Consider the following 18902-nt stretch of genomic DNA (forward strand, 5'->3'; position numbering starts at 1 on the left):
AGGCTTTCCACCAGTTACATTATGTCATTTTAGTTGAAGACAACTAGGAACCCTATTGTACAGGTAGCTGAAACTGCTAGTCCAAATATAAGTAAAATGGCTGGTCATTTAAAACGTGTAGGGCTGTACTAGCTTTGTGGACTATTTCCACCATATGATGTGGACTTAGACAAATTAAATGGGCCCCAATAGCCCAGGGGATCCTCACTGTTAGTCACTGACTCAACAGCTTTATAGGTACAATACATTTCAGAATTGCATGCATTAAACACTATGAAAAATGTATTTTTAGTTGTGGAATAATACAAATGTATGGGGGAGAAATTTCCCTTTTGGGGGCTGGTTCAATGGCATTTTTAAATGGACCACCAAATCTCTAAATCTGGCCTTTTGTATAGCCTAGATCAGTAGTGTTCAACTCTTACCCTACGAGCTCCGGAGCCTGCTGGTTTTTTATTCTACCTGATAATTAATTGCACCCACCTGGTGTCCCAGGTCTAAATCAGTCCTTGATTAGAGGGGAACAATGGAAACAAAGCAGTGGAACTGGCTTCGAGGGCCAGAGTTGAGTTTGAGGGGCCTAAGTAATTAACCTACCCACCAGTGGAGGCTGCTGAGGGGAGGACGGCTCATAATAATGGCTGGAACGGATCAAATGGAATGGCATTTGATACGATTCCACATTGTTCGTCTTCAGCACGATGCTTTGATTAATGCTCTGTCTGTCTCTTCCACAGGTGCTGGGGTTTGAGGTGGATTCAATCAACTCGGTACAATTCTCCAATCATACAGGTACACATAATGTACAGCAGGGTTGGGGTTAATTCTATTTACATTTTAGTCAATTCAGGAAATACACTGAAATCCCAATCATACAGGTACACATAATGTACAGCAGGGTTGGGGTTAATTCTATTTACATCTTAGTCAATTCAGGAAATACACTGAAATCTTACCTACCAAGAGAATTCCTGTCAGTTATAGTCACAGCTGTGTACATTCCCCCTCAAGTGAACACCAAGACGGCCCTCAAGGAACTTCACTGGACTCTATGTAAACTGGAAACTATGTATCCGGAGGCTGTATTCATTGTAGCTGGGGATTTTAACAAAGCAAATTTGAGAACAAGGCTACCTAAATTCTATCAGCATATTGATTGCACGACACGCAGGACTAATACTCTCGACCACTGCTACTCTAACTCCGCATACAAAGCCCTCCCCGCCCTCCCTTCGGCAAATCCGACCACGACTTCATCTTGCTCGTTCTGTCTTATAGGCAGAAACTCAAACAGGATGTACCAGTGACGAGAACCATTCAACGCTGGTCTGACCAATCGGAAGCCACACTTCATGATTGTTTTGATCACGCGGACTGAAATATGTTCTGGTCAGCCTCAGAAGACCAACATTGATCTATACGCTGACTCGTGAGTGCATTTATAAAGATGTGCATTGGAGATGTTGTAACCACTGTGACTATTAAAACCTACCCTAACAGAAACTGTGGCTGGATGGTGGCATTCGTGCAAAACTGAAAGCGCAATCCACCACATTTAACCATGGAAAGAGGTCTGGAAATATGTCTGAAAATGAACAGTGTAGTTATTCCCTCCGCAAGCCAATCAAACAAGTGAAATGCCGGTACGGGGACAAGGTGGAGTCACAATGGCTCAGACACGAGACGTATGTGGGAGGGTCTACAGGAATTCTACAAAAACAAAAACAGCCATGTCACGGACACTGACGTCACGCTTCCAGACAAACTAAACACGTTCTTTGCCCGCTTTGAGGATAATACAGTGCCGGCTCTTTAACAAAGACTCCGTCTCCTTTTCCGTGGCCAACGTGAGAAAAACATTTAAATTTGTTAACCCTCGTAAGGCTGCTGGCCCAGACGGCATCCCTAGCTGCGTCCTCAGAGCATGCGCAGACCAGCTGGCTGGTGTGTTTACGGACAGATTCAATCGCTCCCAATCCTGGTCTGTTGTCCCCACATGCTTCAAGATTGTTCCTGTACCCAAGAAAGCAAAGATAACTGAACTAAATGACTACCGCCCCATAGCACTCACTTCTGTCATGATGAAGTGCTTTGAGAATCTAGTCAAAGATCATATCACCGCCACCTTACCGGCCACACTAGACCCACTTCAGTTTGCATAGTACCCCAACAGGTCAACAGATGACACTCTCGCCATTTAAGTTTTAAGTTTTAAGTTCCTGGGCGTACACATCACAGACAGACTGAAATGGTCCACCCACACAGACAGTGTGGTGAAGAAGGTTCAACAGCGCCTCTTCAACATCAGGAGGCTGAAGAAATTTGGCTTGTCACCCAAAACTCTGACAAACGTTTACAGATGCACAATTGAGAGCATCCTGTCGAGCTGTATCACAGCCTGGTATGGCAACTGCACCGCCCTCAACCGCAAGGCTCTCCAGAGGGTGGTGCGGTCTGTACAATGCATCACTGGTGGCAAACTACCTGCCCTCCAGGACACCTACAGTACCCAATGTCACAGGAAGGACAAAAAGATCATCAAGGACCTCAACCACCCGAGCCACTACCTGTTCACACCGCTATCATCCAGAAGGCGAGGTCAGTACATGTGCATCAAAGCTGGGATAGACTGGACACTTTAATAAACGGATCACTAGTCACTTTAAACAATGGCACTTTAAATAATGCCACTTTAATAATGTTTACATATCTACATATCTACTACTCATATCACATGTATATACTGTATTTAAACCATCTACTGCACCTTACCTATGCCGCTCGGCCATCGCTCATTCATTTACTTATATGTACATATTCTCATTCACCCCTTTAGATTTGTGTGTATTAGGTAATTGTTGGGGAATTGTTAGATTACTTGTTAGATATTACTGCACTGTCGGAACTAGAAGCACAGGAATTTCGCTACACTCGCATTAACATCTGCTAACCATGTGCACTAAATATGACCAATAAAATTTGATTTCATTTTGAATTCCAATTCTCTTCAATGAAGAAAATGTGGAATTAGAATTTGGTGTACTTTCTGAATTGCCTGGAATTTAAATGGAATTTACAAGTATAGAAGTACCATGTGTTGCTGTCTTGTATATTTTGAATCCTTCTTGATAGGAAATTATTTCACATTTTTGAGAGAAGAACAGTGGTACCGTTACTATCATTGCTGAAAGATCTTGCCATATTTTGCATATGCTAACAATTGTCATATACACTAAAGCTACCTGCCTCCCCCTCACCTACCATTATATTTTCACTATGACTGCAATCAACCTTTATCACACGAAACATAATCTCTTCCAGCTTGAAAGTGGAGCTGTTGTGTGATGAAAATATATGGGTTTTGTGCTTTGTGTCACATTTCTCATTGTGTCACGTTAGCAGTTGTCAGTGGTTGTAATGGCTAAAGTGACGCCACATGTACAATTTGTCCTCCCTTAAGTGGAGGAGATTAATTGTCTGTCAGGGCCAGTTCAGGACACAGTCTCAGGATTGTATTTTGCTCTACATGGGATCTGACTGGGGGATAGACTACACGCTGACAGTGCGGGTGGTCTGAGAGAAACTCAAACGATGGTATGACAAGAGGCCACTGTTGAGCCGCACTACAATATAGGCTACTGCACTTATTGACTCTCACACACACACACACACACACACACACACACACACACACACACACACACACACACACACACACACACACACACACACACACACACACACACACACACACACACACACACACACACACACACACACACACACACACACACACACACACACACACACACACACACACACCTGACCTGCTTAATAGGCCTTTGACGTTACTAAATAAAATAGCAAGTTTGTGGCCATCTTCAGTGCCACTGGTATGTCTTTGATCCTCCATTGAGGTGTTCCCAGCAGGGTTCAAACCTGGGTCTTCTGTGCCCTACAAAACTGTGTTAGCCCGCTAAGCCTACACAAATCATCAGGTCTCAGACAAGGTTACTCATGACGCAAGCTTACATGACCCACCTCCTTTACACTTTACTCCTCTTTCACTTCCTCCTGTGCCTCACATGAACCCATCCAGGTTACAGCACCAATGTGACCAACTGTAGTTTGAACCTGGGTCTCTTGTATGTCACAAGATTGTGTTAGCCGGCTTAGTCTCAGGAAAGGTTACTAATCAACATGCGAGCAAGGTTCTCTGAACCACCCTTGTTACAGGAGCCCCGTTTTGAAGTCAGTCAGTCTCACAGTAATCTCGCTCCGATATCCAGGGATTCTATGAAGACTGTCAGGCTGTGTCCCAAACCATGGACCCCTATTCCCTATATAGTGTGCTACTTTTGACCAGGGCGTATAGGGCTCTGGTCAAAAGTAGTGCACTATGTAGGGAATAGGGCGTCATTTTGGACGTAACCTCCAGGCACCGCCAATCACAGTGCAATCACTTCGCTGCCTGTTCACGCCTGGCTGCCGCACGAGTCACCTGCCGGCGGCCCAATAAGCGCATCACATCCACCACAGAGGAAACTCCAGCTCTGTTGTGATGTCAATAGTGACAGCAGAATGCACTGGATGCCACAAGGGCTATTGTGTAACATTTGTGCCAAACAATTTTGTTGTTGTGGACACTGTTATAGCCTAGGATTTGAGGGGGCTGTTGGTCTTCGAGCTGAAGGTGAATGACATGGTAGACACCAGTGTGTTTGTGTGTGTGCACGTCCGTGTGTGTCTGTGAAAGGAACATGTGAATGAGTGCTAATTGAGATCACACCACTGTCAGGCTCCTCTCGGTTTCCGTCTCACTTCATGTATCGCTCCGTCTGGAAAACCGCGGATGAGCAGCGTGTGCAAGAGGGAGAGGAAGTGAGTGATTGCGAGGGAGATTAAAAGGGAGCAGAGGGAAAAGTCAACTGTGTATCTGACGTAGGTTTGGGGAATGACCCTATCTATTGCACCGCGTCAGTCAACATATGAATCAGCCAGCCTCGTGTGCCCGCTGGTGTGTTCTTGCTAAGTGTTCATTCATGGGCAGATGTCCTGGAGAGCACAACCGTGTCAAAGAGCCAACTTGGCTGTGCTGACCTCATCCGCTTGAATGATCCAGGTCGCCCTTGCGAAAGAGGTTTTAACCTCAAAGATCTTTCCTGGTTAAATAATGGTAAACATTTATCTAGAAGGGTCTGTACTGTTTAACCAGGGGAGGCACTGTCCTGCTATCGTCACCCCTATTAGAGCTCTCCTCTCTGTGCTTGGGGCCCAAGCTAATCCCTGGCCCCTCAGCCCTCACCATGCTATATGCTAGTCCCATAGCCCTCTCTGTCCACTTGTCACACAGCTCCCTGTGTCCTCTCAGCCTCCCTACGCTCCCACAGCTTCTGGGTAATTGGGTAAATGTCCCCCATTTGCTTTGATACAGAGTTCACACCTAACCGACTGCATACAGTCCAACAGTACAAATCAACCGTGTTTAAATCCGCTTTAAGTCCTGAAGTTTACATGATACCTCTGAGTCAGGGGAAGACTTAGACAACCAGGTGATGGGTTTTCCTTACGTATCAGTGACCTTAATTCATCAATCAAGTACAAGAGCAGAGTGAAAACCCGCAGACACTCGGCCCTCCGTGGAATGAGTTTGACACATGCTCTGAGTGATTTAAGCTTAAGTTTGTTATTATGTTCAGGTTTTAAGTTATTTTGAATGCACCGAGGGGGAAAAAAAGAGTTGGTGCCTCTAGGGCAATTCAAACGGCTAATTAAGAACCTTTTTTACTGAAGAATGTGTTTGTTTTCTATGATTTCATGTACTTTTTGTGTATTGGTTTATGTTAATGTGTATATTAATGTGTATTGATGTGTATTGGTTTATGTTAATGTGTATATTAATGTGTATTTATGTGTATTTGATACAAGGCTCATCTGTAAAAGAGATCTTGGTCTCAGCATGACTCTCTGTCAAAATAAAGATACAAATAAATTCAAAAATACAGATTCTTTGGGACATCATGATGCCCATAAAGTGCATAATAATTAAAAGACCCCATACACGTCGCTCATGAATTATCCATCTGTGAATGCCTTAAAATGTGACTCATGACTCATTCCTCTGGTTATTTTTGTTGTTAGCTGCCATTCTTATGTCCCTGCACTGGGTTAATGGAAGCTAGTTTTTGAAAGACTTATCCTTTATAAGCAGTTTTGTTTTGGCTAAGGATGAGAGAATGCCACCTCTTTACTACTGCTTAAGGGTGCCCATTGTTACAGGTTTTTACTGTCGTGTCTTTCGAGACAGGAACATGCTATATCGATTGGATCGTTACTGTACCTACTAACTCAGCAGTCTTTTTTTCTCATAAGCACACAATCACACACAGTTCATTGAGTTTCTGTGTGGAACATCACACATCATTCAGATTCTGGAACATCATAGCAATGTAGGCCAAAACCCTGCCCCAGTCACAAGGCTCTCTCCGCTCATCACACATCAAACATTACTGCAATGAGTAGGATCAATACTTTATTTATGTGAATGACTTAGGCTAGCCACTGCAGTTTTATTTCTGATTGTGTACCAAATGGCACCCTATTTCCTATAGTAGCAAAAGGGCTCTGGTCAAAAGTAGTGCACTATATTGGGAATGGGTACCATTTGGGATGTAACATTTTGTCTTTTCCCTTGCCCAATAGTATTCTTGCAAGGTTTTAAAGAACAGTGTCATTGCTGTGTGTGTCTGTGTAAGTGTCTCTCTGTGTTAGCTTTAGGGGGGCAAAGAGAAGCAGGGCCTGATGGGTAGATTCAGCTCAAAACGCAGTGGCGGTTATCTTCCCAGTGGGGAAGGATACGCAGTGTCTATCTCTGTCTCTTCTTCACTCTGCACGTGCTGAAGAAAACGTGTGTGTGTGTTTGTGTATGTGTGTGTGTCTTGGATTGTGACGAGCTGAAAATGCTCTTCCCAGCAGCGAGTTATGCAATAGCGACAACAGAAAATTATGACGAATAGAGCCAGCCCTTCCTCTCCTCACACACACACACACACACACACACACACACACACACACACACACACACACACACACACACACACACACACACACACACACACACACACACACACACACACACACACACACACACAGACGAGCAGCAGCAACTCTTTATTGCTCTCAGCCCTTCAGGCTTTCTTCTGGCCTGTTACTAGGCAACCAGCACCACACCATGTGATATGCTGGGTGACTCACCTGAAGTGTGACATCACAATTCCTGCGGCACCGTCGTCTCACTGTGACTGGGGGCTTCTCTAGGCCTCCTCTGTGTAGAAGAAACATCAACTGTAGTTTTCATCATTTAAACCATAGAAATGAATGAAGATACTAACCTATGTTGTGAACTGTTATTTGGTCTGATTGTGTCCTGATTCTTCCACACTTTCCCCAAAGTTGCACTGGCTCAATCCCCATCATAGATTGAAAAGCATTGGTGGAGGGAGCTTTCACCATTGTTAAATCCATTACAGGGGATGTGTTGTCACTCTGTTGTGGAAATTGTCATGTTGTCTCCCAGACCCCTCACCTCTAACCCCTGACCTCTGTCCTAGGCTACTCCCACTGGAAAGGCCAGGTGCTGACCGCTGATGAGCTGCACGTCCTCTACGAGGGGATCAAGCTCAACAACGTCCACCACTACGATTATGTTCTCACAGGTGAGACGCACACACAGAAAGAAGTGAAGGCTAGCGGTAGCAGTGCTAGCAGACTGGGGATGGTTGTTAGTTTACATCAAGTATTTATTTATGATTGGTTAGACTGCTAAAAGCGGAATTGCAGTATACAGTCAAAAAAGAAACTAGAAAAAAAAGGAGATAACAGTTAGCTAGCTGAAGAAACATTTTATAGAGAGCAGTTAGCTAAGTCAATAGCTTCAGAGAGTGCCTGCTTCTGGTCAAGGCGTACATTCTCTTGAGACAGATGTTGTTCTCGTCCGTCCTCAGCTCCCCCTGTAGCTTTCCGGGGAGAACACAGGAAGCAGTAGATGGATATGAGCCTCATGAGGTCACCTAGACAGAGATGGTGTCGGCTGCAGGTTTTACAGAACCTGATGTCAGTCAGGTTGTCAGATGTTCTCCCACAGCCACTGTTCTGTGGTAGCCGTCGTGCTCTGCTACCCCTGGCCCAGAGAGAGAGAGATGGAACAGAAACACTGGCACTCCCTGATGGATTACGTCTCCTCTCCTATCACCTTGAGAGGGAGAGGAGAAGAGAGAGGGAGAGAGAAGGAGGGAGCAGACAAGCAGAGGAGAGGAGAGAGTGAAGGTCATGGTTTTATTCTTTCCCGAGTCCTTGTGAATCTGTCAAGGTGTGAAATGTAGCTAAACTGGAATGTGTTGGAACAGCTACATTCTAGTTACCAGAGTATTGGTTGGTCAGCTCTTTTATTAAGACAGACTGCTAGACATTTGGAAGTAATTGTTACGGACACACTAGAGTAGTTGAGAGGTGAGCACAGCTAAAAACATCAATTGGGCTACGTACTGTACATCACCAACAATTAAAAGGTTCACCTTAAATAGACTCTTAGGAGTGACCAAGACTATTGGCGTGTGAGACAGACAGCATTTGTCAGTTGAAACTTTGTCTGTAAGAAACATAGCTTACAAATGGGACTTACAGATGTATCTGCGGTCACATACATGGCATGAAGTACACTGCGTATATCATCCAATAAGTGGGTAAACTGAATGAGTGTCGTTTGAGTTAGAATCTAGCCGTGCCAATTTGCTCCCTATTCCCAACTCTTCCCATGGCCCTAAATCTTTGTAATTAACAGATCGGTAAAATGTAAGAAATATGGTGGAAACTCAACTAGTACACTGCTCATGTAGTGCATAGAGATGTGTGAAAGTCACACCTTAGTCTGAAGTGTCCCCACTTGCGCTGCCAATAGCTAGCGTCAGGAGGGCGATCATGTATGTTTGCAAGCCAGAGGTCCTGTGTTCGAGCCCTCGGTATGAGCCAAGTTAGGAGGAAGCATTAGTCGCTAAGCAAGCAGTGTGACCTTATTTACACTCATACCTATCCAGACCCTTCAGACTGGAGAAAATCTAGGGTTAGGGACTAGGAAGGGAATTGGTGTTGAGACAGTTAGCCCCTGTGTGTTTAAATTTGCCATGAGGACATGGGCTTTCCCTCACTGAGAGCCTGGTGGCCGAACACAAAAGTGAGGCACCCACACAAACAAGCCTTACATCAGCATTCCCATTGAATCTTCTCTGTCTCTGTCTTCCTCTCTTCTGGCCCTTATCTCCTACCTACTGTACGTACAGCCAGCACTGCAGCGACAGCAGGTCCTGCTCTCATGCACACAAACACTGCAGAAAAGACTCCACCTGCCTCTATGCAAATACAATTAGAATCTCAGGCGTGACATGGTCGACGAAGAAGCATTAATTGTGTCCACTCTGAGAAAGCACTGACACACTCACTGCCACTCCATGATCCCTGATCCTCTCATTAGAGCCCTGGGTGAGGGTTTGGTTTTTTCTGCAGTGAACTGTATAAAACTTTATTGAGACATTGAGGAGTTGGTTTTGACCCAGAATCATGTTCTCCCTTCAGGGTACACTCGAGACACTTCCTTTCTGGAGATGGTTGTGGACATCGTACAAGAGCTGAAGAGGGCCAATCCTAACCTTGTGTATGGTGTGTATCCGTCACTGTCACCCCTATGTGTGTGTGTCTTGCACATCTGTTCAAATCAACAGGGTGGGGTTCGACCACTACTGATCACAAGTTCAAGATGCCTGTATGGGTTATTGTTAGGGCCAAGAGTTTTTCCTGACCACCTGACCAGGGAGACCTGGTCTGGAAAAACTCCTGGCCCTAGCTATTGTATCATCCTCTTCAGGTTGGTGTTGGCAGAAGCGTAAGGACACAAAGAAAAGAAAAGCCTCAAAGATTAGGGAAGTAAGGCAATAAATAGGCCGTAGTGGGAAAAAAATACAATTTAGCAATTAAACACTGGAGTTATAGATGTACAGAAGATGAATGTACCAGTAGAGATACTGGGGTGCAAAGGAGCAAAAAAACAAAAACAATATGGGGATGAGACAGTTGGTAGGCTATTTACAGATGGGCTATGTACAGGTGCAATGATCGGTAAGCTGCTCTGCCAGCTGATGTCAGAGCAGCTGACAGCTGTTATTCGACAGCTAAGCTGCCTTCATCCGGGTTTCAGGGTAATGACAAGCTTGATGTAGAATATAGCTTGCCGTATGCTTCCCAGTTGAAACAGGTCATGCATATATTATGACAACATTTTGTTTGTTTTGGTCTTCAGCAGGTTCTTTTTGGGCTGTTTGTGCACACAACATTTTTTCCTGAGGCAAGCCGAAGTTCGGTAGGCGAAGTCTAGCCCCCTTTGTCAGTGATTGGTCAACAGTACTACTCCTAGTAGGAGTGAGAACATGAAGTGTTGTCAGTCTCCAAGTGACGACTAGTTTTCATGCACATTTTTTCACATGAGAAATACTGCACCAAACATCTTTAGTCACTTTAGTCACGCTTAATTGCAGAATTGTTCACTGTTCTACTGCATCTGAATATTCCTCTTCTTAAAAAAAAAAAAATCGCAAATTGTTAAGTAATTGATTTAATCACAGCTAACAATAGCTTGAATTAAAGTGTTAATTGATTGAACTGATTAATCGTGATTAACATTTTAAATGTTGAGGTACTGAGGCCACCACCTGTACCAGGGGTTTTACAGCCCTGGTATAGAGCCTGTTGCCTTGGATTGATTTAAAATTGCGTGATTAAGACTAACCCCTGCAAAAACTGGGGTTAGTAGGTTGAAGTAGGAAGTAGGAAGTTTACATACACTTAGGTTGGAGTCATTAAAACTTGTTTTTCATCCACTCCACAAATTTTTTGTTAACAAACTATAGTTTTGGCAAGTCGGTTAGGACATCTACTTTATGCATGACACAAGTAATTTTTTCAACAATTGTTTACAGACAGATTATTTCACTTATAATTCACTGCATCACAATTCCAGTGGGTCAGACGTTTACATAAACTAAGTTGACTGTGGCTTTAAACAGCTTGGAAAATTCCAGAAAATGATGTCATGGCTTTAGAATCTTCTAATAGGCTAATTGACATCATTTGAGTCAATTGGAGGTGTACCTGTGGATGTATTTCAAGGCCTACCTTCAAACTCAGTACCTCTTTGCTTGACATCATGGGAAAATCAAAAGAAATCAGCCAAGACCTCAGAGCAATTTCCAAATGCCTGAATGTACCACGTTTATCTGTACCAACAATAGTATGCAAATATAAACACCATGGGACCACGCAGCCGTCATACCGCTCAGGAAGGAGACGCATTCTGTCTCCTAGAGATGACCGTACTTTGGTGAGAAAAGTCCAAATCAATCTCAGAACAACAGCAAAGGACCTTGTGAAGATGCTGGAGGAAACAGGTACAAAAGTATCTATATTCACAGTAAAATGAGTCCTATATCGACATAACCTGAAAGGCCGCTCAGCAATGAAGAAGCCACTGCTCCAAAACCGCCATAGAAAAGCCAGACTACGGTTTGCAGCTGCACATGGGGACAAAAGATCATACTTTTTTGAGAAATGTCCTCTGGTCTGATGAAACAAAACTAGAACTGTTTGGCCATATTGACCATCCTTATGTTTGGAGGAAAAAGGGAGATGCTTGCAAGCCGAAGAACACCATCCCAACCGTGAAGCACGGGGGTGGCAGCATCATGTTGTGGGGGTGCTTTGCTGCAGGAGGGACTGATGCACTTCACAAAATAGATGGCATCATGAGAAGGAAAATGATGTGGAAGTTAAAGCTTTGTCGCAAATGGGTCGTCCAAATGGACAATGACCCCAAGCATACTTCCAAAGTTGTGGCAAAATGGCTTAAGGACAGCAGTCCTTAACAAGTCATGGTATTGGAGTTGCCATCACAAAGCCCTGACCTCAAATCCCATAGAAACTTTGTGGGCAGAACGGAAAAAGCGTGTGTGAGCAAGGAGGCCTTACAAACCTGATTCAGTTACACCAGCTCTGTCAGGAGGAATGGGCCAAAATGCACTCAACTTATTGTGGGAAGCTTTTGACCCAAGTTAAACAATTTAAAGGCAATGCTACCAAATACTAATTGATACTAACTTCTGACCCACTGGGAATGTGATGAAAGAAATACAAGCTGAAATAAATAATTGTCTCTACTATTATTCTGATTTCACATTCTTAAAATAAAGTGGTGACCCTAACTGACCTAAGACAGGGAATTTTTACTAGGATTAAATGTCAGGAGTTGTGAAAAACTGAGTTTAAATGTATGTATGTAAACTTCCAACTTCAACTGTATTCAGACGCTTTACTCAGTACTTTGTTGAAACACCTTTTGCAGCCATTACAGCCTACAGTATTATTGGGTATGATGCTATAAGCCTGGTACACCTGTATTTGGGGAGTGTCTTCCATTCTTCTCTGCAGATCCTTATGAAGGATATCTCTGTATTTTGCTCCATTCATCTTTCCTTTGATCCTGACTAGTCTCCCAGTCCCTGCCGCTGAAAAACATCCCCACAGCATGATGCTGCCACCACCATGCTTCACCGTAGGGATGGTGCCAGGTTTCCTCCAAACGTAACACTTGGCATTCAGGCCAAAGAGATTAATATTGGTTTCATCTCATGGTTTGAGTGTCCTTTAAGTGCCTTTTGGCAAACTCCAAGTAGGTTGTCATGTGCCTTTTACTGAGGAGTGGTTTCCGTCTGGCCACTCTACCAAAAAGGCATGATTGGTGGAGTGCTGTAGAGATGGTTGTCCTTCTGGAAGGTTCTCCCATCTCCACAGAGGAACCATTGGGTTCTTGGTCACCTACCTGACCAAGGCCCTTCTCCCCCGATTGCTCAGTCTGGCTGGGAGGCCATCTCTATTAAGTCTTCCAAACTTCTTCCATTTAAGAATGATGGAGGCCACTGTGTTCTTGCAGACCTTCAATGCTGCATACATTTTTTGGTACCCTTCCCCAGATCTGTGCCTTGACACAATCCTGTCTCGGAGCTCTATGGACAATTCCTTCTACCTCAAGGCTTTGTTTTTTTTCTGACATACACTGTCAACTGTGGGACCTTATATCGACAGGTGTGTGCCATCCCAAATCATGTCCAATCAATTGAATTTACCACAGGTGAACTCCAATCAGGTTGTAGAAACATCTCAAAGATGAAACAGGATGCACCTGAACTCAATTTCAAGTCTTATAGCAAAGGTGTCTGAATACTTATGTAAATAAGATTTCTTTTAAATATATTTTTCAATAAATTACCAAAGAAAATTGCTTCATCATTATGGGGTATTGTGTGTAGATTGATGAGGATTTTTTTTTATTGAATACATTTTAGAATAAGTCTATAACGTAACAAAATGTGGAAAAGGGGAAGGGGTCTGAATACTTTCCCGAATGCCCTCTATTTTAGATGAATTCTGCCTATTTTTTTTAATTCTGAGCCTAAGTATGCAGATGCCTTAAGCCCTTAATGCATTTAGAAAAAGTGCTGACAGGACCGTTGTCTGTATCAGCGAGTCCCAAGTAAATAATTGTCAATTAAGCTACAAACTAAGATTAAAGTTGACATAATTTAATAACGGCCATGCATTTCCATGTAAATTAGTTGAACAACATGTAGGAGCAGGATGAATAAAACTGCTGTAAGCGCATGTTTAGAGTCTGTTCTGAGGGCAATGTCATATTCATTAGTGTACAACATAGCAAAACATTTTGCAACGGAAAATGAAAACGAGAATTTCTTTGTTTGTGTGATCCATCCCCATTTCGTCCCTTTCTCTTCTGTGTGGTGTCTAGTGAATACGACTCAGGTGTTTGATGTAATTAGCTGATGATGAACCTAGTCAGAAGACGTCTTGGGTCAGCTTAACGTCGATACAAAAACATCTGTAATGTCTGTGTAAAACTTGAGAGATCTGTGTTAGGGATTGAGTGTGTTCTCGTTTGCTTTTTCAGTGTGTGACCCGGTGCTGGGGGACCATGGCTCCATGGTAAGTACTTTGTGTTTTTGTGTTACGCTGCCTGTATTTTGTACGTTTTATTGAACAGAGCAGAAAAGATCATGAAAAGAGAATAGTGGGGAAGAGTTCATCTTCATTGGAAGAGTTCATCATAGACAGTGGGTCGGATTTGAACCCACACTGACAGTGGTATGAATGTATGATACACAATCCAGGCCACCAGAGAGTACTGTGCCTTTAATGAGGGATCAGATGGTACTAGTAAGTGATGTCATTACTCCTGCTCAATCTCATTCAATGGGGCAACGCTGACCTTCAGCTTTACCTGAACCAATGAGTTAAGCCTAAGACCGCAGCCACACTGAGACACATAAACGGAAATATTATATGCACTCATCAGTTGTCTGTTCAAGACAACTCTTTTTGGATGAGCCGCATAGGTAAAAGGGCATGTTGAGCATTTTTTGATGGATAATGATCTCCATTGTCCGTTGAAATACCACTGGCACCCGTACGGGAGTTGTAGCGACGAGACAAGATAGTAGCTACTAAACCATTGGAAACCACGAAATTGGGGAGAAAAAGGGGTAAAAACAAAAAAAGAAAGAAAAAAGAAAAACCACTGGCAAGTTTTTCAGACACAAAGTCACAATGTGGCCGTGGCCTTAGAGACCCACTTTCACTTCCTGCTGTCCCTTGCCCTTTCTCTGTCTGTCTCTTCCTGTCCCTGTCTTTCTCCCTGTATCTCTCTCCCAACCCGCTTACTGGAATCTCTTCTTTACCTTTATGGGCCGAGCATCAGGGATCAGATGACATTATGTCATTGTTGCATCAAGGTGTGGGTGTGTGTGCGACGTGTGAGTATTGCGGAGGGTGGATTGGGGAAGGTTAGACCACATCTCATTTCACAGTGACAGATGAAATTGACATGAGCCGAGCTGCCCTCGCTGTTTGTACGGAGAGAATTATGCGGAATAATTTGCTCGATTGTGACTCATAGTGCGTGCGTACGTGTTACAGTGTGTGTGTGTGTGTGTGTGTGTGTGTGTGTGTGTGTGTGTGTGTGTGTGTGTGTGTGTGTGTGTGTGTGTGCGTACACTAGAGTTTGTGTGTGTGTTTGATAGGTAGAGAGAGCACAAGGGCATACATGCATACTGTTTGTTGATGTATATAGTGACATTGAGAAAAATGGTGTGTTTACTTGTTTGTTTGGACAAGATGTGCTCATCATTCTGATTGGCTCGATGCATCCATCCTTTCCTTGCTAAGCATCTCAGTAGTCTAAAGTTGCTTCCTTTCCTCGTCCACTTTTCTTGTCCCCTTTCCTTCGTCTGCTCTGATCTGAGCTAGGCAGCAATTTCAGCTCGGTGTAGATAAATAAGGGCTGATGAGGAGAGGCAGCCACTTCAGGTGATTGAGATGCACCCTGCGTGTGTGTGTGTGTGCGCGAGTGTGTGTACCTGCTCACCGGTACTGATGTGTTTCTTCCTGTCTCCAGTACGTTCCTGAGAACCTGCACCCGGTCTACAAGAACAAGGTAGTGCCAGTGGCCGACATCATCACACCCAATCAGTTTGAAGCAGAGTGAGTAATAGTGAACCTATAAGGCTGCTGCAGCTATGTGTGTGTGTGTGTGTGTGTGTGTGTGTGTGTGTGTGTGTGTGTGTGTGTGTGTGTGTGTGTGTGTGTGTGTGTGTGTGTGTGTGTGTGTGTGTGTGTGTGTGTGTGTGTGTGTGTGTGTGTGTGTGTGTGTAAGAGATGGAGCGTTAAAGCACCCCAGGGACTGTGTCGTATCTGTTACTATCAGTATCATCCACATCCTAATCAACTACATTGATGTCATTTTACTCAATATCCCATCAAATGATATACAGATACACTAAAGGCCTATGTAGGTGTGTAGCATGTCAGTAAGGTGGTTGCTACACTGAGTTGATGGTTCTTGATACCCAGTCACTCCTCTCTGTGTTTGTTTGCTTGTGGTTTTGTCTGTATTCTTCCATCATTGTTCCTGTGTTGGTTTGTGTGTGCTGTGTTGGTTTGTGTGTGCTGTGTCGGTTTGTGTGTGCTGTGTCGGTTTGTGTGTGTCTGCTCCACTGCTTCTCCCCTCCCTCCTTTCAACCCTACTTCTGAATCACCTCCTCGCTCGTCACTTCAATCCCAGTTTTAGTTGTGCACAGGGTCCCTCTGGTGGATACCCATGGAATTACAGATGAATGATAATATACTGTCCGTTGTGTCTGAAGTGTTTCCACAGCCTAATGATAGTCTCAGTCGTTTAACTTGGAGATGATGGCGTAAATGTTGCTCACTGTCTCTCACTATGGCACTAGAACACTATAAAAGAACACTAAACAGACTCTTCCTTAGACTGTTTGTTGGTTGCTGTTTACAATGAATGTGGTGTTAGTGTCAAGCAGAGGAGGCTGGTGGGGGGAGATATAGGAGGACGGGCTCATTCTAATGACTGGAATGTTATGAATGGAACAGATGTGTTTGTTCCATTTATTCCATTCCAGCCATTACAATGTGCCTGTCCTCCTATAGCTCCCCCCACCAGCCTCCTCTGGTGTCAAGGTTAAATTACCGTGGGTGTGTTTGTGTGTGTGTGACCTTATTAATGTGCACATGTTTGTCCTCCAGGCTCCTGACAGGGAAGAACATTAGCACAGAGAAAGATGCAGTGGAGGTGAGTCTTAGATGCCATAGAACATGCAACAGATATATTATGTTGCAAAGTTGTCATCAAGTCATGTCAAACCTTGTACATAATCCATGGGCCATGTTTAAACACCAATAAAATGGATTCTTCCTTCCTGGAGGTATTCACTGATATGTAAGTAAGCGGATGGCATCCACACCATTGTTTTCACCAAGCCTTCCATGACAGTTGTGATTTCCTCAAGGCAAAAATAAATGGTGTATTTAAAAAAAATAATGTCTCCAGTTTTGAGGGAGTGTGCAATTAGCATGCTGACTGCAGGAATGTCGACCAGAGATGTTGCCAGATATTTGAATGTTCATTTCTCTACCATAAGCCGCCTCCAACGTTGTTTTAGAGAATTTGGCACTTTGTCCAACCGGCCTCATAACCGCAGACCACGTGTAACCAGTCCAGGACCTCCACATCCAGCTTCTTCACCTGCGGGATCGTCTGAGACCAGCCCCCGGGACAGCTGATAAAACTGGGTTTGCACAACCGAAGAGAAACTGTCAGAAACCTTCTCGGGGAAGCTCATCTGTGTGCTCGTCATCCTCACCATGGTGTTGACTTGACTGCAGTTCGGCGTCGTAACTGACTTCAGTGGGAAAATGCGCACCTACGATAGTCACTGGCATGCTGGATAAGAGTGCTTTTTATGGATGAATCCCGGTTTCATCTGTACCGGGCAGATAGCAGACAGTGTATATGGCGTTGTGTGGGTGAGCAGTTTGCTGATGTCAACATTGTGAACAGAGTGCCCCATGGTGGGGTTATGGTATGGGCAGGCATAAGCTTTGGACATCGAACACAATTGCATTTTATTGATGGTAATTTCGATGCTCAGATATACTGTGACGTGCCATTGTCGTGCCGTTCATCTGCCACCATCACCTCATGTTTCAGCATGATAATACACAGCCCCATGTCGCAAGGATCTGTACACAACTCCTGGAAGCTGAACATTTCCCAGTTCTTCCATGGCCTGCATACTCACCAGACATGTCACCCGTTGAGCATGTTTGGGATGATCTGGATCTATGTGTACGACAGCGTGTTCCAATTCCCGCCAATACTGACTGGTTTTCTGATCCATGCCCCTACCCTTTTCTTTTAAAAGGTATCTGTGACCAACAGATGCATATCTGTATTCCCAAGAAGGGTGGAGACGGGGATTGAAGCCCTGTCTCTGCTGGGGAGGCATGAATATGTGCTGGGTGTTACCAGCTCAACCATGGCTCTACACAGAAGGGTGCTTTTTTTAAGTATTTGAATAGGGACGTGGCACCATTAAATGTAGCAGGTAGTTGACCTTTGACCCTTTTCCCCTGGCTGCTGCCTCTTTTCCCAGGTGATGGACCTGCTCCATAAGATGGGTCCTGACACGGTGGTCATCACCAGCTCTGACCTGCCCTCGCGTCTGGGTGACCGCTTCCTTGTGTCCCTGGGCAGCCAGAGGACGTGTAAGTATGTGTGGTCAAGAGTGGGCAAACTAGCAATGACCATTAGTAATTGATGTAACTGTCATAGTTTTATATCCCATCTGTGAATCATTGGTCATTGGTGTAACATTTCCTCTTCTTGCATCTCCAGTGATGCCTGATGGTACCAAGTCCACCCAGAGGGTCCGTATGGAGATCCCTAAGGTGGACGCTGTGTTTGTGGGGACAGGGGACCTGTTTGCTGCGATGCTGCTGGCCTGGACTCACCACTACCCCAACGACCTCAAGGTCTGCAGTGTACACTAAAGCCAGTTATAAAACCTAGAGGACTGATTTGGCACCAAAGACTGAGGTGAAGTTGCCCATAGATCATTGGTCACTAACCATTTCTGAGTCAAAATCCAAGTCGAGATCTACTGCTCAGATTTTTTTCTTCTAAACATGACTTAAAAAAACGTAAGCCTATGCAACATTAACCAATTAAAAACAGTTATGTAGCAATGAGGTTTGTTCAATAGGCTATAGGCCCAATATAGTATCACTGCATATTGGCTACGCTTGAATTGCCCTGCCAAAGTTGTTCTTCTCAGACCATTTTGAAATTGTTTCAAAATGTTTGGTATCAGGTACGAAGGTAAGACCCAAGTGCAGACTGTGTGAAGTAACAATGTTTAATGTAACCACAGGGGCAG

At 44.2% G+C, this 18902-nt stretch overlaps 1 protein-coding gene across 1 annotated transcript in view; it reads left to right on the forward strand.

Annotated features, from left to right (window-relative positions):
- The window catches only part of LOC135543597 (pyridoxal kinase-like), a 28679-nt gene that overhangs the window by 4696 nt on the left and 5081 nt on the right, over positions 1–18902 (forward strand). Inside the window, exons 2-9 of the mRNA XM_064970991.1 lie at positions 738–792; positions 7611–7715; positions 9628–9711; positions 14063–14097; positions 15566–15651; positions 16711–16756; positions 18120–18231; positions 18362–18498. Coding sequence (XP_064827063.1) covers positions 738–792; positions 7611–7715; positions 9628–9711; positions 14063–14097; positions 15566–15651; positions 16711–16756; positions 18120–18231; positions 18362–18498 — 660 coding nt within the window. The remainder of the gene's footprint in view (positions 1–737; positions 793–7610; positions 7716–9627; positions 9712–14062; positions 14098–15565; positions 15652–16710; positions 16757–18119; positions 18232–18361; positions 18499–18902) is intronic.

Source organism: Oncorhynchus masou, chromosome 7, assembly GCF_036934945.1.
Source record: "Oncorhynchus masou masou isolate Uvic2021 chromosome 7, UVic_Omas_1.1, whole genome shotgun sequence".
In the NCBI taxonomy this organism is placed as follows: Eukaryota; Metazoa; Chordata; class Actinopteri; order Salmoniformes; family Salmonidae; genus Oncorhynchus; species Oncorhynchus masou.